Here is a 22443-nt window from a genome sequence, read left to right as displayed (position 1 = left end):
CTGGGGGAGCTCAGCCTCTTTGGTGGAAAAGAAAAGAAAGCAGCAATTTCAAGACATCAGGTGAGTGGTTGCCCAGCCTGGAGCATCAGGGTGTTTCTTCACAGCCACACAAGCAAGGAGGAGAGACTGGGTGACGCATTAAGTGTCTTTAATCCAAAGGACTGAAGAACAGAGCGGGAAGATTAGTATAAGCCAACAGACAAAAAATTAAAAAAAAAAAAAAAGGGGGGGTAAAAACTGGTTTTTAAAACAAATTACAATTCCATACAGTGTCTAAAAGATCGCCTAAAAACATTGCCTTAAAAAATTGGTTTTTTCCCCATTCAAACACATTTAACGCAGTGAAACATTATGACAAATAATAATAATAATAATTCATGGACTAAAGACTTGAGAGCAGCCATCCTGCTCTGGGGAGCAAAGGATCGCTCCCAGCGCCCTGGCAGGAGCCAAACGGCTGGGGGGGCAGCAGGACTCCCAGCCCTGGCCAGGGAGGGGACAGTGCTGCTGTCCCAGCTCAAGCTACAGCCCCACACCATCGCCACCCCCTCCCCACGCCACCTGCTTTTCCCTGGGGACCCCCCAGGACAGCATCGTCCCCAGGGCTGGGGGAGGCAGTCCCTGCAGAGTGGGGGGGGGATGTGGGGGAGTCCTGACCTCCTGCTCATCCCCCCCACTTTCCCCCCTTGAGGTCAGAACTGGATTCCAGGCACAGGTACAGCCACGGTGGGGGAGCCACGAGCAGCTCCGCACCCACGGACACGACACACACCCCACGCACAGACAGACACACAGACCTGCCCCACGCGCCGCCAGGTAGAGTCGAGGCTTCCATGTCAGGGAGGGGTTGGGGGGGGGTATTTTTTGGCTACCCTGCTTTAAAAACAGCAGTTTTCCAGGCCGGCAAAGCAGCACGGTGGCCACGGGGACCCCCCTGTGCCAGCCCTGCCATGCACAGTAGGATGGGGACAAGGCAGCTGTCCCTCCCTGTCCCCCCTCGACCCCCTCCCAAACCCAAAGCCCATCTCTAACCAGCACTCACACAGGGAACACGCTGTCTGGGTTTCAGCTCTACAGTAGTTTTTAAAAAATATTTATATGTTATATATACCCTAAAAAGGTCACCACAGGAATTTCCATGTCTTTGGAAGGAAGGAAAAAAAATAATAAAAATCAAAACTGTTTCACAAAAGAAAGAGAAAATCCAATTATCGGCGGCGTTCACCTACAGGACAAAAACCTCCGGCCGAAACATGTGGATCTGACAGGGGGATCTTACCACCTGCTCCAGAAAGGTCAGAAACACAGGTGAGTAGCTAAAAATAACTAGTCTGGTAAAAATGTCTGAATTCCATGCGCTCGATATAACAGTCTGTCTCTTTTTGTCTTTTTTTCTTAAAAAAAATATATATATAGTTATTGCTTTCTCAAGGGCCAATGGGCGCGGGGCACCCTCAGTGTGGCAGCGCGGCGGGTTCGGTGGGATTCGCTTTCTTCCGCCTCTTCATCAGCAAAGGGTTCGAGGAATCTTCGATCTTCTTGATCTTGATTTGTTCATAGTCCACTCGCATGGTGGCCAGCGCGCTCGTCATCTCCTCCTGCGGGCAGGAGGCAGCACCGTCAGCAAAGCCGTGCACCCCTTTTTCCCCTGAACCCCCCATCGGAACAAATCACAGCAGGGTCCGAGCATCCCACCACCGATTTTCCCAGCCCACAGGAGCCAGCACTCTCACACCGTGTGCGAATTAGCCCAGTTTGTGATGAGAAGGTGGAAGCGAACAGTCCCCAGGTGGCACAGAGAGTCGCAAGCAGCCACGGAGAGAGGTTTTACCTTCACGTCCTCCCATAGATCCTTCTCCTCTTTCAGCACACGGCTGGTGTGCAGCGGGGTCTGGGGCACCTGCATGGATTGCTGTGAGAGAGTGGAGGAGTGTGAGCTGGGGGCTGCAGGCATCCCATCCCATCCCATCCCATCCCATCCCATCCCATCCCAATCCCCATCCCCATCCCGCTGCCTCATCAACCCCACACTCACCATGATCCAGGGGTGGTTCATAAACTCCGTTATCGTCATGCGCTGGGTCGGGTCCGTCTTCAGCAGGTTACGGATCAGCTGCTTAACTGGAAGGGTTTGGGTAAGGCTGGGAATTAGCTCCTGAGGGTGTTCTATCCCGTGCTCCAACACCCATCAGTGGCCCCACGCACCCTCCATCCCCTCCATGCCAAAGAACACACTCTGGTCAAACACTTCAGCAAAAGCCTCTTGAGAAGAGAGGCAAAGCTGCTGCATCAGCAAGAGGTGACCCACAACATGCCCGGGCTCCCCCCAGCAGGAGACCCCAGCCCAGGGACACAGCATCGTAGGGACCGCATTTACCTTCCTCCGACACCTCGGACCATTCAGGATTGGGAAACTCATACTGGCCCATTCGGATTCGCTTCTTCATACCCGGTGAGATGGCCAGGCCGTGGTTGGAGTAGAAAGGGGGGTACCCGCATAACCTGTGCCGGGACGGGGAGCAGAAAGTCAGCGTGTTGCCCCAAAAGGCTCAGCTCCACCACGAGTTTCTGACCCCACCAGGATGGAGAGGGACCCGTGGGACTTACAGAATGTACATGATGACTCCGAGTGACCACATATCACAGGACTTGTCGTACTTCTCTGGGCCAAGAACCTCCGGGGCTGGTAAAGAGAGAAACAAAGTCCTTAGTCAAAGTGGCAGCACCAGGCGAGAGGGATCTACCTGGTCTGGGTGAAGGTGTCTCTGCTCATTGCAGGGGCTTGGACTGGGTGACCTTTAAATGTCCCTTCCAACCCAAACTATTCTATGATGGAGTCTCTAAGAGCTGCCTGCAGCCCCATGCAGCCTCAGCCACAGAGGTGATGGGCTGAGCACCATCAACCCCCCCGGCTCTGCCCTCCAGCCCTGCAAACCTGCCAGCTCAGACCCCCCAGCCACTTACCCACGTAGTACGGCGTGTAGCACGGGGTGGCCAAGGAGTTGTGCGTGGTGGTTTCTTTAGCAAAGCCAAAGTCCGTGAGTTTTAGCACAGCGTTGGGCCTTTTAGAGGTGTACAAGAGGTTTTCGGGCTGTGGAAAGACGGGGAAGAAGAAGTGAGCGGCAGAGCTGGAGGAGTTGTGGCATTGCCATGGGCCTGGTGGGGCTCAGCATCACTGAGTATTTAGGATGGTACCTTCACATCCCGGTGCGCGATGTTGATAGAGTGTAGGTACTGGATGGCTTCCCCAATGCTCTTCATTATCTCTGAAGCCTCTGAAGCAGGAAAACAAACAAACAAACAAACATCAGAAACCTTTATAAGCAAGTTAAAACAAGCATTGCTCCTGGGTTACTCCACAGTCCAGGAGCCAAAGAGCCTGGCTGAGGCTAAAGAGGTTTCCTCTGCCCAAAGTGCCCCTTTTGAAGTAGAACACCCCCAGCAACCACCCCTGGGTCAGGAACCTGCAGTAAACAGGAGAGAAACTCCCCAGAGGAGGGATGGGGCAGGGTCCAGTCCCTGACCCCCAAACCCAACCACACAAGCCCCAAGGAGGGTTCACTCCAGGGTTGGGGGGCTGATCTGGCCTCCAGCACCACCAAGGACCCCAAATCCACACGGTAAATGACTGGGAAAACTGTTCCCTGTGGGATGTGGGGCCAACAGGCTCAGGGTTTGGGTTGTGTGGGCATTTTTCATGGGCATAGGAGTAGAGGGAATGACATTCATGAGACCTATGAGAACCACTGGACTTGGTCATCATTTTTTGGAGGGAGAGCTTGGGGGTTCTGAAGGTCAGTGAAGCTCCTGCCAGTGCTGTCACGGGATGGACAAAGCACAGGCACAGCTGGGAAAACATCCCCTAATCCTGCTCTTGACTGAGCATGAAAAGTAGGGCCACTTGCACCTACATTCCTCATTCCCCAAGCACAAAACTCTGCTGGGAACTCGAAAGAGCAACTGAGGGAATGGGCTGGACCAGAGACTCCTATAATCAGCAAGAAACGGTCTAAAGATGAAAACCCAGGTCCCCGCGGGCTCCGTACCCCGTTCTGTGAAGGCTTGGTCTCCCCTGTCTTGAATTCGGCTGAAGAGCTCCCCACCGTCCAAGCTGGAAGAGAAGCAGGAGGCGTGAGATGCTGTGGTGCCCGTCTCGCACCCCGCGTGAGCGGAACCGAAACCTCTGCTGCTCAGCCCGGAGCTGCACAAGCTCAGCAAGACGCAAACCCCTTTCTCCATCCAAGCCCTTGGGTCGGTGTTTCTGAGCACAGGGCACCTCAGAGCCTCCTTCTTCCAGAAAAGATTAGGGCAGAGGCTTCATGCTGGCGGTGGAGACACCGGGTTCAAACGGACGTGGTCTCCCCACCAGCCCACAGAAAAACATTTACAGTAAAGACAGCAAACATGGCTTGAACGTGGCGAGGGTGCTCCCGGTATGCCTGGCCTCGTTTCGCTCACAAGCCAACCACCTTGCTGGCGTGCTAACCCCGTGCAGAAGTGCTGAGCAAAGATTGTGGCTCAGGCAAGGCGTCAGCAGTATCATAGAATCGTTGTATTGCTATGGGCTCGCGGATGGGATGGGGGAGGCACAGACTGAACCCTGCTGCAGCAGAGCAAGCTCTCACGTAAGATGTTGGAGAACGACCATGGAAACCTTGGCGCGGTTCTCTCCCCAGGTACCCCAAGGAAAAACTCAGCTCCCAGAAAGATCAGGAGTGAGATCAGGATAATGCTCCATGAGAACAGGGACAGCTTCCTGTCCCTGCCTTATCTAACTCGAGCAGAAACACTTTCAGGTTTTCCCAGCGCAGATAGCATCTCCTGCCAGCGCCCCTGACGTTCACTAGACATCTGCAATACAGATAGAGTGCAGCTGCACGGAGCGCACGAGGAGACACATGTGCTCACGCTAAAAGTCAAATGGTGCCTTATTATGGGCGTCACACCCAGAGCATCCCTTGGACCGCGGGGAGCTACCGCAGAGACACTGCTGGGAGCTGTCACTGCCCCTGGGATTCATTTCCTACCATTCAACTACCGCTTTCTTCCTGCACGAGCTGATGCGCCGCACAAACCTTTTGCATCCCCAGGCGCCCAGCGTGGTTCTCAGAAGCCTCTTCCCACACAAGAGGCAGCCGGGCGGCTGCCGGCGAAGCTCCTTGCACCCGCTGCCCCCCCAGGTGACCTACCGGCTTGCCAGAGGAGAGGTTTTGGCAAGGAAGCTGCATCAAATCACAGCTGCGGTTGGGATGTGGTTTCAATACTTTCCCCTTCATTCCTCCTCCTCCTCCCCAGGTTATATCAAACATCTACCCGAACCAGAGTCGCTCAACTGCTGCTGCAAGGGCTGCAGCAGCGTTAATAGATGCACCAGCTCAGCTTGGCTGCGTGCTGCCCAGCAGACCCAGCCGCCTGCGGCTGGCGTGCCAGGAACCCACTGACTACCCCCACTTTCAATGGCCAAAGCAAGTCTGGTTATGATCTATCTGCAGCAATAACCACAGGCCTGAAGCCTCCTGACAGCCGAGCGAGTTTTTCAGAATGACTCAGAACCAGCGCAGCTCCCGCCGTCCCTCCAACGCCAGCGGTGCAGCGTCGCATCCAGGGCGAGCACCCCAACCACTCGTGGGCTGCTTCCCCCAGCACAGCACCTCCCTGGGTCCCCGGCACCCCGACAGCCACGCAGGAAGGTGCTCACCCCCCTTTTTAGCATCTCCCAGCAGGGCTGCAGGTGCTCCGGTGGGCAGAGTCCACCTGCAGCAGCACCGCTGGGGACTCACCACTCCATGACGATGAGCAGACACTTCCTCCCCTGGTAGAGGTTCTCGTAGACATCCATGATGCGGACGATGTGCGCGCACTGCGATGCTCTCCAGTGCAGCTCCACTTCCCTGCGGGCCTTCGGGCAGTCCTGCAGCATCTGCCAGAGAAGCGAGACCCCGTCAGCCCCGAACCCCCCAGGAGAGCCAGGCTGTGACACCCCGCTAGCACAGCACCCACCTGGAGCACACACAGGGGCCAAGGGTGAGCGTGGGTGCTCCCTGCGGGCACATCGAGGCAAGCTCCAGCGTGCTCTGCAATGCCTCCATCCCCATCTAGTGGGAAGAGCGTGAAGCCGCCCGCTCTCATAAGCTCCTTGCCCTCCCTTCCAAGGCTGTAAAAGCTTATTCCGCTTCCCTGCCCTCCAAGATGCCTCCCAGGTGCCCAACCAGCCTGTGCCATCAACCAGCAAGACATCTTACTGCATTTATGAATAAGCTTCTGCAAACTGGTACCCACGCCACTGCAGCCCTGGGTGCCACCGAGCATCCTTGCTCTCCCCTTTGCAGCCCCCCTGGCTGTGCTGCCCACCCATAACCTCCTGTACAACATCATCATGTTCCATGGGGCGGGTAGGACCCTCCTGCTCTGTGCCAGGCACAAACACAGATATCAGGAACAATTTCTTCCTGGAAAGGGCTTTCGGGTACTGGAACAGGCTGTCCAGGGCAGTGGTGGAGTCACCACCCCTGGAGGGGTTGAACAGATGGAGATGAGGTTCTCAGGGACATGGGGCAGTGCCAGGGGTGGGAGAATGGTTGGACTCAATGATCTCAAGGGTCCTTTCCAACCAAAATGATTCTACGATTCTAAAATTCCACAATTCAGAGGCCACCAGCACCCATCCACACGTGGCTGGGGAGGGGACAAAGCGAACAGCCAGATGTTCCCTAAAAATAGCAGCTTTTCTCATAAGCAGCAGCAGCTCTTTAATGAAGCTCTTGCCCTTCCCAGGGACAACCCACAGTTCCCAGGTGCAGGAAGGATTTGCTCGTCTGCCACAGCCTATTAATTACCATGTTTGTCAGGATAAACAACCAGCCTTAATTATTAAACTCCTAAATATAGAGCAACAAACGTGTCTATCTTAAGTAGAGTTCATTTTCCTTCCTGTCTCCAGCAGCTCTTGGGGCCAGGATTAGCGAAAGGCACAGGAGCAGGTCTGCACCGCGGTGCAGCAGCAGGAGGGGGCACGTGGAAACACATCCCACCCCCATACACAGCGGCAGGGAACAGCAAGTTTGGTCATTTTACCAAGCCAGACACAGAAACGTACTTCTTGCCCCCCATCCTCTCTCAGGGCTGCTCGGTGAAGGAGAGCGCCCAGCTGGCGAGTGGAAAAGCATCAGCCCCTGGATGCTTTGCTGGCCTGGCACAACCACCCTTTGCACAACCACTTTACATGGTTTGCACCAACAACCTCGGGCGAAAGGAAGACAGGGCAGGAGGTTGCTCAGTCCCTCCTTGCCCCGCCGTTGCTTAATTACCCTAAAAACCGGATCCTGCTGAAGCAATAAGTGAGCGCAGCGCCAGCCCCCCCAGCAGCCGCGCAGGCAGGGAAGGGGCCTGGAGAAAAGCTTGGTGGTTATTTGCAGCTCCTTCCAGAGCAACCTGGCACAGGGAGCCAGGAAACTGAAGGGAAAATAAAAATACAAAACAAAAAAAAAGAAAAAAATTAAAAAGAGAAAAAAACACTTCTGTAATTATGCGCTGGGAAAATTGAACAGCAGGAAGCTGACAGTTAACATCATTCTGCACAAGACAAACAAGAGGTGTACAGAAATACATCTCTAATTTTTAAAGGCCACTCAGAGCACTTTTAAAGGGGCTTAATTGTATTTCTAATGAACTAGAAGACAGCAGCCCCCACTACCTGTACCAGCACAGCTCTGACATTTGCTTTTGTACTCAGGCACCCGCAGGCAAGCAAACAGCTGCCCCTGCGCTCTCCAACCGCGGGATGGAGAGGCTGCTCACCCGCCTGGCAGAGGAGCAAATTAAACCTCTTTAAGAGAATCATTTGGTCTATTTAGGACGTGTTCCCGGTGGCAGGTGACAGCGTGGCGACAGGGAGCTGAAGGCCAAACGCAAGGAGGCTGCGCGGTGCTGGCTGTTATTGCTGCGGGGGGACGCGGGAGGGATGTGGCGGTGTCCAAACCATATATTTCTTGGCTCGCAACGAGGAGGCTGGAATGGGAAAAGCATCTCGTGTTTCCTCGAGGTTCAGCAAGGGTGAAATGCCCCCATCCCGCGCCAGCTGAGGGTACCAGCCTGGGGTCACTGTCCCCTCCCAGCAGCTTCGGAAGCAGGAGATTTTGCAACCACAGCAATCAAGAGCACAGCCAGAGTTAACCCTTCGCAGAGGGGAGATGGCAGCAGATGCACGACCCACTGGAAACCCCCGGCAGCCCACAGCTGCTCTCAGTTCAGCTTTTCCATCTCTCTTATCTCCTGTTCCCCTTCCAAGGGATGGCTCATTGAAGACCAGACCCTTTGCTATTTCAGATGGGAAGCATTGCTCTCACTGGAGCAGGAGAAAAGGGCTTCAGCACCAACATCCCAGGCAGCGCCACGGGCAGTAACTGGATCCCGGTGTTACACAAGTGTCCCCGGAGCAGGGGACAAGGGCAGCGCTGCAGAGGGGGCTCATTCACACACAGACAAGTTGTGAGCATTTCCCTCGATGGGGAAATTAGGTGCTTTAGATGTAGCTTTGCAGCCGGTGCAGGTCTTTGCACCTCTTATCATCAGAGCATTTCTCCACATCCTGATGTCCCTTCAGTAGGTGTGACAGGGCAGCCAGGAAAGCTGTGCCAAACCTGAGCTCTGCACTGTCCCCTCTGCTTCTCACCAAACCCGCGGGAAAGGAGGGAGAGCGGGGAAAGGGCCACCCCACCCTCATCGCAATTAGGGAAGAAATGCAGCTTTCAGCCTCATTTCAGCTCTCCTCGCAGCAGCTTGACACCTCCGAGATTTCGGCAGACGGCGTTTGCTACCATTCTGTGCCTTGGCTCAGCCCAGCTCCCCCAGGAGCCACTACATGCTGCGAGAGAAATTAGTTATGTGCAAAGCTAAATGCGCTCATTAGCTTCATTAAAACCCCCAAGCTGAGGGCTCCAAAACCAGTCGCATCTGCAGATGGTGCAGCCCCTGCCCCTACATGCTTGGGACCCCCCTGGCAGCAAAAGCTCCTCCTGGGCTCCTACAGCAGCTCTGGGCTTTTCACCACCTTTGAAAGACAAACCGTAGAAACAGCTTCTGAAAACAAAACAGCTCATGGGGGCATCTGCAGGGGGATGGCACCACCCAGCAAACCCAAACCTCGTCAAGCCGCATCTGCAGCGCAAGCAATGGGGCTGCAAACTGAGTGGGCTCCAGCCAACCCTGCTGCTGCCCATGGCCATCAAAAATGAGATTTAGCTCAAAGAAAAAGGGCCAAGGGGTCTGTCGCATTTCTTGGCGGCACGTAGAGCTGAATTTTCCCCCCCATCACGTCACACCAAGCGCAGTGAAGGCGGGTGGGTGCGAGGAAGGAAGAAGGATGCCAGAGAAAACACGGGGGCCGGAGCCGCTCACGTTCCCTCGCCCGCACGCGTCCTCCTCTGGCACCGCTGATTCAGTCTCGCCGCCTCCTCCCGGGATGCTGAGCCATGAATCACAGCGGGTTCCCAGCTCCCTCCTCCACCGGCACAGCGAGAGGACCCAGACGACACCGTCCTGTCCTGCTGCCACCCCCTATGGGTGCCACCACAGCCCCAAACACTGCTGCCCTTCGGTGAGCCGTGAGAACACGGCACGCTCGCCCAGACTGGCAAAACATCCCCGGCCAAGAGCCTCTGAGCAAAAACTCATCTCCCATGGGTGATTTCCATGAAAACTGAGGATCAGGCACATACCGGCACGCCGAGCCGTTCATTTTCCAGGGCTGCCCCTCTGTGCTCTGGCTCCAGCTGCTCTCGCAGGGAGGGTATTTTTATTTCCGTGTCTATTTTGATCACACCTCGGTTCCCAGCGGAGCAGCACACCCCACATGCCTTGCCCTGTGCGGCAACCGCCTCTCTGACAACCCCCTGCAACAGGAGCGCACCCATATCCCGAGGAGCTCCCTTTGGGACCTGCTTGCACCGCGGGGGTTAAAATAAACCGTTCTTAAGTTGCCATAAAAATAAACATACAGTAAAGAAAGGGCAGGCTGTCACCCTCCAAGTTATCCGCAGGGAAGCAGAGCAGAGGTTTCCCTGCCTGGACTGCACACACAGGCTCCGGGTTCCCCTAGCATGGGGCAAGGAGCATTTTTTCCTAATAAAGTCAAAGGGTTTCTCTTCAAAGGATTTGCCTCTTCTCATCTTTCCACACGAGTTAGTTGCCAACTGGCGTCAGCTACTTAACACATTTGTCGAGCCGGCGCTGGATGCTTTGCACAGGCTGTTCCCACCTCGCAGCGCCGGAAAGGCAAAGCCCCATTGCCCCCCGCACCCACACAATAAGACACAGCCCTGGGGGACCTGGATCAAGCTGCTCATCTCCTGTGTGTCTTTTTTTCTGCCTTTAATGCCAGTGCATTTTGGGAGCCCGCAGGTAATCACCCCAAAGCTGCTCCAGCCTCTGCTGAAGGCGGTTCAGAAGGAGCAGGCGGCAGAAGGGCATGGAAGCAGCAAAGCTCCGTTCTGCTTTTACCATTTATTAACTATGAAAGAGAAATAAAATCACGAGTCCCAAAGCCCGTGAGAAGAATTATGTTACCAAACACATGGAAATTCATGGTTCAATCACAATGCATAAAAACTAAACATGCAGCTCAGGAAACCTCCCCCCCCACACATCATCATGGCTCTTACATAAACCGTTACATTCACCCCAGCCCCACTGTTGACATCCACCACTACCAGCAGCGCTTAGACAGAGGCAACGGGGCTTTCTGAAGCTGAGGGTAATTTCTGCTCTCCCCATGCACACGGAGGCACAGACAGCCCGTGTCTGGAGAGCTTTAAGCTCCAACAGACCAGGCAAAAGCCTCATCCTCATGTTGGTTTTACCAAGGGAAAGACAGAGAGAAGAGGTGACATGTCTGGAAGAGCCACCACACATGGGTCCCACAGCGTGTCCCATGCTGGGGCGACTATTTAGAAGAGTGGCTGCTGCTCTCTGATGGTGGTGGCTTCATTAGAGCCTCACGCTTTGCAAGGCAGGACAGGACCAGCCACCAGCTCCCCACCTTCTGGAGGTGCCACCAGCACCCAGGTGGATGCTGAGCCTTTGACCATAGCACGTGAGTGCAGTGGCTTCATCCCCACCTCTGCGAACAAAAGGTCATCCCACACAATCTCTGGCCTCAGGGAAGATGGAGATGTTGGAAAAAGCATCCCAGCAGTAAAGAATTATTTAGATGAGACAGAGCGACAAAGAGCGAGCAAGCCTAGAGACGCAATTCAGGCCGAGCAAACGTGAACTGACACACACGCTCGAGCTGCTCGGCCGCATTCTCTGAGCCTGAATTATCAGAGGAAGACCTGGAGCTATCGAGGGAAAGCTTTGCCCCCGCATGGCCGCACACAAGCAATAAGGCAGGCACGAATAAGGCTGCGTGTGCGAGAGGCGAGCTGAAAACCCTAAAAACCCCAGCAGAAGCAGCCAGCACGCTGACAGAGGCAGATGTCGGAGCACGCAGCCTCGTCCCTGCTCCTGGGGGTGATTTTGCAAAGGGGCAGAGGATGGAAACGGAGCAAGGGAAGAGGCAGCTGTTGCACAAGGAGACCCACAGCACCAGTTGGTTGCACAACACTCCATGCCCGGGTGCTGCCGGGTCCCCTGCCCACAGCTCCCGGGGGGTCCATGCCCACCGGGGGATGCTTAGGACCCCCCATCCCACAGCCACCCCCTCCCCAGGGCATCTGCTGAGCATTTCCTCACCCCACTCTCCCCTGCGACAGATGCAGCAGCTATTCAGCCTTTTCAGGCTGCAACAAAAGCCTCTCCAGGCACACAAAGGCGAAGAGCAAAAGAGAAGCCTGGGCTTAAATAAGAGCCACCTGCCAGGGGCCCGTGTCCCTCGCACAATCGGGGTGCTCCCCCCCGGCCAGCCCTGCTCTGCAGGACCCATTTCCCTGCAGCAAAAATACTCTTGGGCACATTGATTTCAAGGAGACGAAGCTCCAAAGCGGGTGCTCAGGGGCAGCACCCTGGATGCCGAGGGAAGGGCCACCAGTATGATGGGGACATCAGGGATGAGGGCGGAGGGAGGGGACGGGTAGGAGGGGGCTGCGAAACTCACAGGGAAAAGTCAAAGCAGGTGAATGGCAACAAGGCGGCAGCACGAAGCATCCCTGCTGACTCACGACACCAGCAGCAGGCTGGAGCTGGTGTCTAATGATGAGAAATAGAGAGTTTCAGCTTCACTTATCTGAGAAAAACAAAATTTAGGGGAGCATTCAGTCCCAGGTTTTTGTTTGGGTATCATCCTCTTCCTGTACGTCAGAAACAGCGCTGGGTTTTGGTGATGATGGATTCTTTTCACTTGATACTCGTCTCTCCAGATCACACCAGGCCAAGATGTCAGCCCAGGCATTAGCCATGGATGAACAGTGTCATCATGTCCTGCCACACAGGGGGACATCCCAGGGAGCAGAATGGGCTGGAGCAATGGAGCCACCACCCAGGCCAGAACCTTCCTGTGAATCCAAGGGGGCCAGAGCAGGTCCCGATGGAGCAGATATCTTCATGTGAGACACGGCTGTGGCCACTGGATCTGCTCCACATGCAGCCCCTTTACTGTTGCCTCCTTGTAAAGCTTCGGGGACGGGGTGAGGTCCAACCCCTCCCCAAGCCCCGTCCATCGCCAGATTTCCTACCAGAGCTGCCGGGCTCGTGAACGGAAAAGTGCACACATGTGCTTTTATGATAGGAAGTGGTTGATCTTCGCAGGCATGATTAATACAGAAACAAACACTAATGTAACCATTAACTCAGCACTGACCTGTGTCCTTTGCACTTCCCTCCCACAGGCACAGCTGCAAAAAAATGTTAAGAAAAAGAGCTTCTCACCCCAGGCACAGCACATTGTCACCTCCACCGGCCCTCTACAGCATGACCGGGGGCTTTCCCTTGTGTGTCAGACAGACAGACGGACAGACGGGCCCAGCCTCCACTGATCCTGGAGCAGTGTAAATGAATATATATTGAAATATATATATTTAAAGAAAAACAAAACACAAAGCCACATGGAGGCCAACCACTCTTGAAGTGCCATTCACCCCCCGCACTGGAAGCGGCACAACCTGGGGACGCGTTTCCTCCACCCGTGCCAAGCCTGAGGAGGGGTTTATTTACACAACCTGCGAGCCTGGTGACGACAGCACATTTTGCCCTTTCCTTGGCTGTTTGTTTAGTAGAGTTTCACCCTCGTCATGGGCTTTGTCACCACCAGGGCACAGCAAACATATCCTGGAGAGGAGACTGGGATGCACACCCCAACCATCCTTAAACTCTTGCAGCTGGGAGGAAAACACAGTTGCGTTTCTATTTTTAAAAAGCCCTTCTCTGCATCCTGCTAGCACCTCATGAAAGCTCTCAGGACACAGGGGTTATTATTAGCTCCCTCCAGGCTTTGGGCAGCCCCGAGAGCCTCCACGGCACCTGTTGGCAGCAGCCGCAGAGCCCAGGGGGTTTGGTGAAGCCTGGATGGAGCCCAGACCACCAGCATTGTAACCTCAAAATACCTCAGCCAACAAGCATGCAAAACTCATTGCAAAGCATCTGGGTGCACACACCTCCAAAAACACCATCGCAGGAGAAACCTTCAGCCCCTCCGTGTTACCAGGAGGGAAACTCTGGTCTCTAAAGGCTGTGCCCACAAAGAGATCCTGCCCAGCAGAAACCAGCACAGAGCGAGGGGTCCACAGCAGAGGTTTTGCATCCTTGCATCTTTTCGATATACAGCAAAAGCACAGGCACTTTGGGAAAGACTCGCTGGTCCTCTCATGGATGCCCAGTACCCCACTGCTAGACAGCGTTTACCAGCAGGTTCCTTGATGTCTCACCAAACAGAACAGACAGCGAATGCTTTGGACACATTTTGCCTGGTAGATTAGAATAGAAAGGGGGATAAAAGGATGAAAGCAGGGCTATTTAAACAAACTACCAAAAACACCTCCTCTTGAAGCTACTGCTGCTCCTCCAGCAAGCCAGGCTGTTCATCTCAGGTATTCCCATACCCAGCCCTTAAAAAGAAACCCCACGGACAGACAGCCTTACTGACACCAGCTCACCCCAGGGAAGCCCCAGGGCACGGGGAGAAGCTGCTTTCTCCAGGCTGGCCAGGGGCTCCCAGGTCCTGCTTTGTAGGAATTTAAGCTTTTTCAATCCCACTTATTCAGGAAAAGGGCTTCAGGCTGTGGGGAGCCAAAGAGCAGACAGGGCAGCCTTTGTGCGGCTCGGCCGCCTGCCCACCCGGGGCTCCAGCAGCCCCAGTGACACAAACGTGCGGACCCTCACGCTGGGAATAGGGTCACTCCTTGCTGGGAAAAGCACTGTGGACAAAAATAAACACCTCGGCAAGTCTCTACCAATCTCCTAAGAGGAAGATGTTCTCTCTGGGAGCCCAGGCAGATGTAGCCACAACACCCCCAGGCTCCCCAAAAGTCATGCCCTGCACCAGCACTGCCCATGGCATGGGCGGTACCCACCCAAAAGCATCAGATTCGCAGCTCTGACGACTTCCAGGAGATAAGCTGGGTTTAAACTTTCTGGCAAGCCCGCCCTTCCCAGCACAGCAGCCACTTGCGCAAGAGCTGCCGGGGTTTTCTGCGCAATCTGCCCAGCGCGATGGGCAGGGAGGTTGCGAAAGGGCTGCAGAGGACAACGGAGTCACAGCAGAGCCTGGAGGGGACCGGGCAGGTGGGAGGAGGCTGGTACAGGTGACAATGGCTTCACGTAGCCCCATGGCTCCTGTAGCCTGGCCATGTCTGAGAGCAGCTCGGCCCTGAGAGCCAGTGCTCTGCAGGTGACACCTTTTTGCTAAAACAAGTGAATACATAGTATGTTAAAACTCTCCTGAAGCAAACACTGAGCTGGTAGATGCAATAAGGCTGTCATTATTACTGAAAATAAAACCATATCTCTCCTCCCAGACCAGCTCCCCCCTGCTTTGTTTTTTTCCTTAAAGTGGGTTGAGGATAACCACGCGTACTTTCTGGTTTGTTTGGCTCTGATCGTATCTGCTTTCCCCCCAGCCCAGCTAAGATGCCGTGGATGCCATCCCCATTTCCAAGCAGCACCGCTTGCACCCAGCTCCCACTCGCACCTACGGCGCAAGAAGCAACAAGCTGCAGCTACTGGAATTGCAGGTTGAGCGGCCAAATTTCCACAGCCCCATCGTGTGTTCCAGCCATATTCCCTGAAAATATGCATTTGGTAGGAGGTCCGAGGAGCCTTTCAGGAGGCTGCCCCAGCTCAGTGCCATGTACCAGGGCCAGAGGAGAGCAGCAGATGGAGAGGGCAGTTGCTCTATTTCTGAATATTTAGCAGAAGATGTTCCCACCTGTGTCCACCCCATGGAAACCCAGGAGGTGTCATACCCGTTCAGACCTGTTCCAGTGTGAGATGCGTATGGCAATGACAATGCTGAGCCAAATTTACTCCCCTTTTCTGGGGCCAGCAGAGCTGGAGAGGTTGAACTCAAGAGGAGCGCCCAGGGGAGCTGGCTGCAGCCACACAAAGTGAGGCACCAAAGTTAACTATGAAGGGAAATGAGTCCATCCCTCCACTGATCCCAAATCTATAGCCCAAACCAGGTAAGGATACGTAGGAAGAGCAGGGCTGCAAAGCCCCAGCCTGGCTGGGCGCCCCAGGAACATTCAGATCTGGGCTTGCGTTTTGAACTTTATCTCTAGTTTAGGCTACAGCTCGCTGGACCAGCCAGGCACATAATCACATGCAGCCCTGACGCCAATAGCTTAAATAATCTCATTACATATGACGGCAAACGGTGTGCCAGCTGAAAACCGCTTGAGCCAACGTGCTCACCTGTCCTCTCCGCTGGGAGAAGGGACTTTGTCAGAGCAAAGCAGCTGTATGGGAGTAACTCAGGAAGGTGCTGTTGTCCTCCCTGGCAGCATCAGCCTGAAGACAGAGCTGCAGCAAAGCTCCACGTGCTCCCCGCAGCGCTCAGAGAGGAGCCACACTGGCACCCATCCTGTAACCCCCTCCCGATGGCAGGCACTGTCCCACCACCCTCCAAATGACATTTTTGTGGCTCACAGAATCTCCAGCAAAGCTCATGTATCAGGTCCTTTTAGGTCAGGGGGATCTACCAGCACTCACAGCCATTAGTGTCTTCCTGAGGCCATGAAGTAAACACCAAGTTAATGCAACCATTAAACCCTCCGGTCACTATAATCCCTACCTCAAATTGGTAAGATCTTAAAAGGCTGAAGTCTTTGAAATGATTCAGCCGTGAGGTATAAAGAAACAACAGCTTAAAAGGCTGTTAAAGCTCTCTGCATTCAGACTCGCTCTTGCGTGCCCTGGTCTAAACCCCCGTGCGCTGCTCCCCATCCTTCTCCAGAGGGGAACTGGCCAGAGAGACGAGAGCCCTCTCCAAAATGAGCCTCCAGGCACCGGTCACGCACACAGTCCTCGTGCTGGCCAGAGCTGAAAGGAGAATATATTTTAGCATCCTGCAGCCAGGAGAGATGAGGAGCATCCACAGAGGGGATGGGGGCCGCTTTCAGTGGGATACAGGTCTCAGGAGCTTTTAAAATTAAAGCGGGGGGAGATTCCGGCTGGACACGAGGAAGAAATTGTTGTCCCTGAGGGTGGTGAGAGCCTGGCCCAGGTTGGCCAGAGAGGTGGTGGCTGAACCATCCCTGGAGACATCCCAGGCCAGGCTGGACGGGGCTCTGAGCACCCTGAGCTGGTGAAGATGTCCCTGTCATGGCAGGGGGGGCACTGGGTGAGTTCTGAAGGTCCCTGCCAACCCAAACCATCCTGTCATTCTATGATTCTAAAATCCAGTGTCCCCACCAGAGACAACCATGATGCTCAACAGCTCTGGACCACAGTGAAACACCGACCAAAAGTGACTGCCCGGGCTCAGGCCAGGTTCCTGGAGCTGATGGTAGGATCACCTTGGTCCTCACAGATCCTCCCCCCACCAAACCCTCCCTTTTCCAAAACCAGCCGGCAAGCTCAGCAGACCCTCTCCTGGTTCCTGCCCGCACCCCTGCCTGCGAAGGGGAGAGGAGCTGAACGTACCACGGCTGCCCTGGGACATCCAGCCAGAGCGGAGCCCCAGCAGAGCCGCCCTGGGCCGCTGCAGACAGCCCCGGCGGGACGGAGGGGAGGCAGCGCGTTATTCTTGGAAACCAGGAGGTGAGGTCATGCTGCCTGAATGCTGCAACTTGAGGCCAGGCGCGCGGGGCCAGTTGTGCTTGGAGAGGAGCCTGATTTCTGCAGCCGAGCGAGGGCCGTCGGGAAGCCGGTGACGTCTGGAGGAAAGGGTTGCTTCACGAAGGAGGGCTCTTTCCTCCCAGGCTCTCAGCAGAGAGAGCAAACCCCAGCAAAAGGGTTGGGTTTAAAATAGTATCAGCTACTGCCTGTGCTGCAAAGCACTTGGACCACCCTGGTGTGGGGCATGTGAGCCCACCATGAAGGCTCAGGAGACGCCAAAGCCAGAGCCACGCTGCTCCCTGTGCCGCAGGAACGGTCCAATGGCCAATTCTGACCCAGCCTCTCCTCCGGATGCCTCCCACATACCCGCACAGCCCATCAGGGGTTCATCCCATCGGATCCCAGAGCACATCCTGGAGGGTTCTGGGAAGAGAGAAGTCACCAACTCGCTCTTTCATGCTTCCTAGGCAGGACCTTTCTGGGAGTTTTCATCATCTGTGCCTACCCATCATCCAGCAAACACACTAGGAGACCCAGCTCTTAGCCTGCCCAACTTCAAATTATTATTTATACACAGCTTTGAATGCTTTGGAATAGGCAGCGCGTGTCTGACAAAGCTCAGCACCTGCTCTGCGTCGCTCGCTACCCGGAGGCAGAGCCGGCACCTCAGCAGAAATCTTGACAGAGTCCAGCAGGAGCTCGGTGTGAATGATAAATTCATCATTTTACCTGGCTGTATTGGGCTGTTGCATCGCACACACAGAGGCTGGATTTTCACCCTGCAGGATTTCTGCAAGTGAAGGATTCATCCTGGAGTGAGCAGCTCGGCCCTAAACCCAGTCTCGCTTCTGACAAGCCACAAGACCTTCAGTAAATCACTGCATCGCTGTTCCCCACCTCTGAAAATGTGGGAAACATCACTCTGCTTTTGTAAGACCTGTGGCTGATGGCATTAGATTATTATTAAGAGGAAGAACCCCACCACTTCCTGAGCATGTGCCAAAGCAGAAACCAAGCCCCTGCTCCCAGGCCTTTATCAGTCCTTCTCAGTTGTAGGTTTGACTGCTCTGAACGTGTAATGTATTTAGAAGAGATTATGGCAAATCCTAAATGGTTTAAATAAACTCAAACCCCGAGTCAGCAGGCTCCTTTGGTCAATAAATCACTGCCTTGGAAGAGTCCCAGTGATCGCACTACACTTTCCACAGCTTTTCGACCACGGCTTGCACAGAAGGCCACAGCAAAGACATTTCTGGTTATATAAAATACATGGTATAATTAGGAAAAAAAAATCCTTCCACCGAGAGGGGAGCAGAAGTACAGCAGACACAGAGCTCAGCTCCCAGCTACGAGACGCCTGCCCCACTTCCACGACAGGCATCTTATAAGGATAGTAAACCACACAAGTACTGGGCTCCTTCCTTCTTCTCTACCGAAGGAACCATCCCTCACAGATTATCTGATGAGGCTGAGAATGAGACTGAGAGGGTTTCACAAACATGCCCCGAAATACCAAGGGTGCTCAAGAAACAGGGCAGGTTTGCAAACAGTCTCAAAGGTCCTGCAAAGCTCTTCCAAACTCACCAGCCCAGGTGAGGATTTCCTGCTTTGAAGCTGGGGTTAGGAGTGAGGTTTGGTAATTTGTTTTAAAGGAAACCCGCTCCACAAACAGCTCCATCAAGTGACGCGTGCAACAGATTAAAACTCACCATCCACCATTACCGGCCACTACTCTCTGGTCTGGCTTACTGATTTCCTCACCCAACTAAGACAGCCAGCCATCAGCCCAGTATCCGGCCTAAAGATTAGTCTTCGGAGTGGAATTTGCAACAGGCGAGACAGACCTTGCTCCCAGCCCCACTGTCGCAGCCTGAGTCACTAATGCCAACAGCCTGACCACAACCAACAACGCCAAGTCAGGTCAGCAGTGACCTACATACAGCAGGCTCTACTGAAATTACAAGCCTCATTTTGCCGAGTAATAAATCACACCAAGGTACAAAGAAGAAAGGGGTAAGAAACCACCTAGACTTTGCATTTCAGTTCCGTTCATCACCTCTCCATGGACTTTATGTCCCTGCAGTAAATCACTGCGCATCAAACAGGGTCAAGTTGTGGGTCAGTGGGACTGTCAGTAGCCTGCTTCCCATCAGATAATTCAGAGATGCCACACTTCAGGTATTGCTCGATACCAAAACAATAAAATAGAAGTGGGGGTGGGAAACTAACAAAATAAACAATAACTCCTGTTTTCACCTGGGTACTGTACCGAAATTTAACTACCACACATCAACTCGCACACATTTTATTTAATGACGCGCCTCTGCCATGGACTATTGCATTGGACAGAGAGAAAATTGGCTCACACTCTCCTGGAACACTGAAAAGTTCGCTTAAGCAAAGTGACTCTCAGCAAAACCCTAATCCAAATGCAGCTCTCTGTTTGGGAGAAAGAGGTTTAATGGCATAGGAACTGCTCACGATCCAAAAGGAAGCACAGCATAACCAGAAGACACCATTAATATCAGAGAAAGATACAATTGTTTCCCTCCAGCGGAGGATTGCATTATTATAAAAGATTCTGGAATAGGCAATGTAAAGAGCAATGTTCCGAATGGAAAGGTTTGCTGCACAACCAAAGCAGGCAGCACAGAGGGAGTTCAGCTGTGGCTTCTGGCCGTGGGCCATCAGGATTCTTTTAAGCATCATCTGAAACATGACAACTCGATGCAATCATTTCTGTGGATCCTGCTTTAGGTCATCTTTCCACAGTGATGCAGCCCATGAGTAATCCAGGTCCAAATACCTCTCCTCAGGTCTCTAACTGAGATGTTATCCCGGCTGCGTGTCAGAGGAGGGGATGAAGTCAGCTCACATCGCGTCTAGGGCAGAGTTTGGGCTGAGCAGTTCGGTCCAAATACAATAACCAAATAACCCACGCCTGTAGCTCGTGAGCTGGATACACACCGGCCCATCCAAGAGCCTGAACTCACAGAGTAGCACTTTTTAAGGGGCTGGAAGGAATCACTTACAGTAGCAGCTGTGCTGCTCTTTGAAAAGCCAGAGACACATCCACCCACCCAGCTGAGCTCTTCTCTCCCCAGCAGGGACGTGTGAAGAGGCCAGGGAAGGGGACAGAGGGATTCAGCACCGAATACACCTCACCTTCCAAGAGCCATGCAGACATTCTGCACCACGCTCCTACGTTACAATGTGAAGTCCCGCTCAACGCGGCCAAGGAACGAACGCAACTCGCGGCACTAAGTCCCGACCCCATCTACTGCACTGCACTCTGGTACGGGCGGGATAACGGCACCAACCCCAGGATCTGACCATCCTACAGGGGCAGGGAGGAACCGCCGGCATTCGGTCTCCTCTGCGCTCCTTCCCCTTCCAGGGCTACAAAAGGGAAGTGCAGGAATCTGCGCTTTAAATACTTGAGTCAACTGCAGAAGCGAGGAGGAGCCCGGCTGTCAAAACAGAAGAGGATTTCAGCGATTTCCAACCAAACAAGATGACAATACATGTCATCTCGGAGTACTCATGAGAAATGCCTCCATTTCCGAAGGAAAAGTCAAACTTTTATTGCTCAACTGAACCCCCCTCCTTAACCGCAGGGATTCAGCACCATCCCTTGCCGACCTCACCACCCCCACGGTGTGACTTGTGCCTCTGAAGCCACTTGTTCATTCATTCATTCAGGTTAGGAATCCCAGATACCAACAGATGGGCAGCTCTAAAAAACAAAAGAGGTGGGGGGTTATGGATTTAGGTGGGGTTTTTTGTAGCCTTTGTGGTTCTCAGGGTAACACCGAGGGTTTGAACAGCTCATGTGTGGGCGCAAATTGCACGGATGCTAGAGAACACGACGCTCCCGCCGCGCAGACTGCCTGTACCCACGTCACCCAGCGCCGCTCAGCGTGTCGTGAATCCATTCAAACTTCCCCGAGTCCCTCCGGCAGGGAGAACACGCTCCCCGCTTCGCTCCAAAACCTCCTTTGAAAACAAGGGAACTGTCGCATCACCGAGCGTGTGCTAAAATACACCTTTGCAGCTGCTATTTACCTACGCGTCTTTCAAACAAAAAGAAGTTATGGACAAGGGGTAAACACAACAACAATGAAAAATTCCCAGTCCGGAGCAGGGGATGACAGCTGCTCGGTGTCACACACCGTTTCGGATGGTTGGGGCCAGGAGTGACCTGCCAGCAGACAGGGACACTCTGGCAGCTGCCCACATGTACACAAAGTGCTACGAGTGGCTCCATGCAGGAAAACCCCCGTTTCCAGATGTCACCCCACGGGGTGACAACAGCCAGGCCGAGGGCTCCTCTCTGCTCCAAACCCCCAAGGGTGGGCTCCCCAGATGTTAGATCAGAAAGCCGGAAAGCCACCTCTCGATGCTTTTAACGAGGGAAAAACAAAACGAAACAAATTAAAGCATGGCGGGCCGGCCGGGCAGCAGCCGGCCCCATTGTCCCAGCCGGCTCGGCCGCACGCCCCGCTCCCGGTTCCTGCTGTCGCTGCCCGTTGTCCCGTGGCCGGCCCGGCGGGACCCCCCCGCCCCGCAGCAGACACCTTCCATCACTGTCAGGCAGCGCCGCCGCTGCCCGCTCCTCCTGCCCCTTCCGCGGCGGGGCGGGGGCAGCCCGGAGCCGCCCGCCCGTCCGGTCCCCGTCCCCCGCTACACCGAATCCCCTTTCGCACCTTGAGAGCGAACTTCTCCCCGCTCTTCTTACTGAAGATCTCCAAAACTTTCCCGTTGATCCCCAAGCCCAGCACTTGCGTGGTGACCTTGTAGTCGTCCGTGATGGCATTCTTCCGGATCTGCAGGCCGCCCTTCCCCGGGAACGGCGGCGGCCCGTGGGGCAGAGCGGCGGGCGGCGGGGGCGGCGGCGGCTGGGGCGGCGGCGGGCTGGGGAAGCCGGCGGGCGGCGGCGGCGCTCCGGAGAGCATGGCGGGCGGCGGGCGGGCCGCGCCGGGCGGGCGGGCGGGCTCCGGGACTCGCAGCCGGCGGAGCCCCGTGGAAGCGGGAAGGGGCGGGGGGGTGAAGCAGCGCCGCCGCCGCCGCCCCCCGCCGGTGCGCCCCGGCCCCGAGAAGAGCGATCGCTCCGGTGCGGCGGCGGCTCCTCCTCCTCCTCCCGGCGCGGCCCGGCTCTGATGTCAGCGCCTCGCCTCGGCCGGCCCCGGCCGCCGGGGGAGGGACGGGGCGGGGCGGGCACCGGGCCTGCGCCCGCCG

The 22443-nt window shown here is 54.9% G+C and overlaps 1 protein-coding gene across 1 annotated transcript; it reads right to left on the bottom strand.

Annotated features, from left to right (window-relative positions):
* Nucleotides 1–131: 131 nt before the first annotated feature.
* MAPKAPK2 (MAPK activated protein kinase 2) lies at nucleotides 132–22371 on the bottom strand. Its single transcript, XM_082069249.1, has 10 exons — nucleotides 21912–22371; nucleotides 5781–5920; nucleotides 4047–4111; nucleotides 3196–3275; nucleotides 2965–3091; nucleotides 2608–2683; nucleotides 2378–2502; nucleotides 2036–2121; nucleotides 1832–1912; nucleotides 132–1598 (listed from the first exon to the last, which is right to left on the bottom strand). The coding sequence occupies exons 1-10, from the start codon at nucleotides 22158–22160 to the stop codon at nucleotides 1455–1457; spliced, it is 1173 nt and encodes a 390-aa protein (XP_081925375.1). The 5' UTR covers nucleotides 22161–22371; the 3' UTR covers nucleotides 132–1454.
* Between the last annotated feature and the right edge of the window lie 72 nt (nucleotides 22372–22443).

This window comes from Streptopelia decaocto (assembly GCF_964273445.1).
Source record: "Streptopelia decaocto genome assembly, chromosome: 19".
Taxonomy (NCBI): Eukaryota; Metazoa; Chordata; class Aves; order Columbiformes; family Columbidae; genus Streptopelia; species Streptopelia decaocto.
Note: the sequence above shows the minus strand (reverse complement) of the source record. Positions and strands in the feature narration are given on the sequence as shown.

Coding starts and splice junctions, on each gene's coding strand:
- MAPKAPK2 (XM_082069249.1), bottom strand. CDS start 22,160: ATGCTCTCCGGAGCGCCGCCGCCGCCCGCCGGCTTCCCCAGCCCGCCG. Junction 3,276..4,046: donor CCAAGCCTTCACAGAACGGG/GTACGGAGCCCG, acceptor TTCCTGCTTCAG/AGGCTTCAGAGATAATGAAG. Junction 1,599..1,831: donor ATCTATGGGAGGACGTGAAG/GTAAAACCTCTC, acceptor TCCTGCCCGCAG/GAGGAGATGACGAGCGCGCT.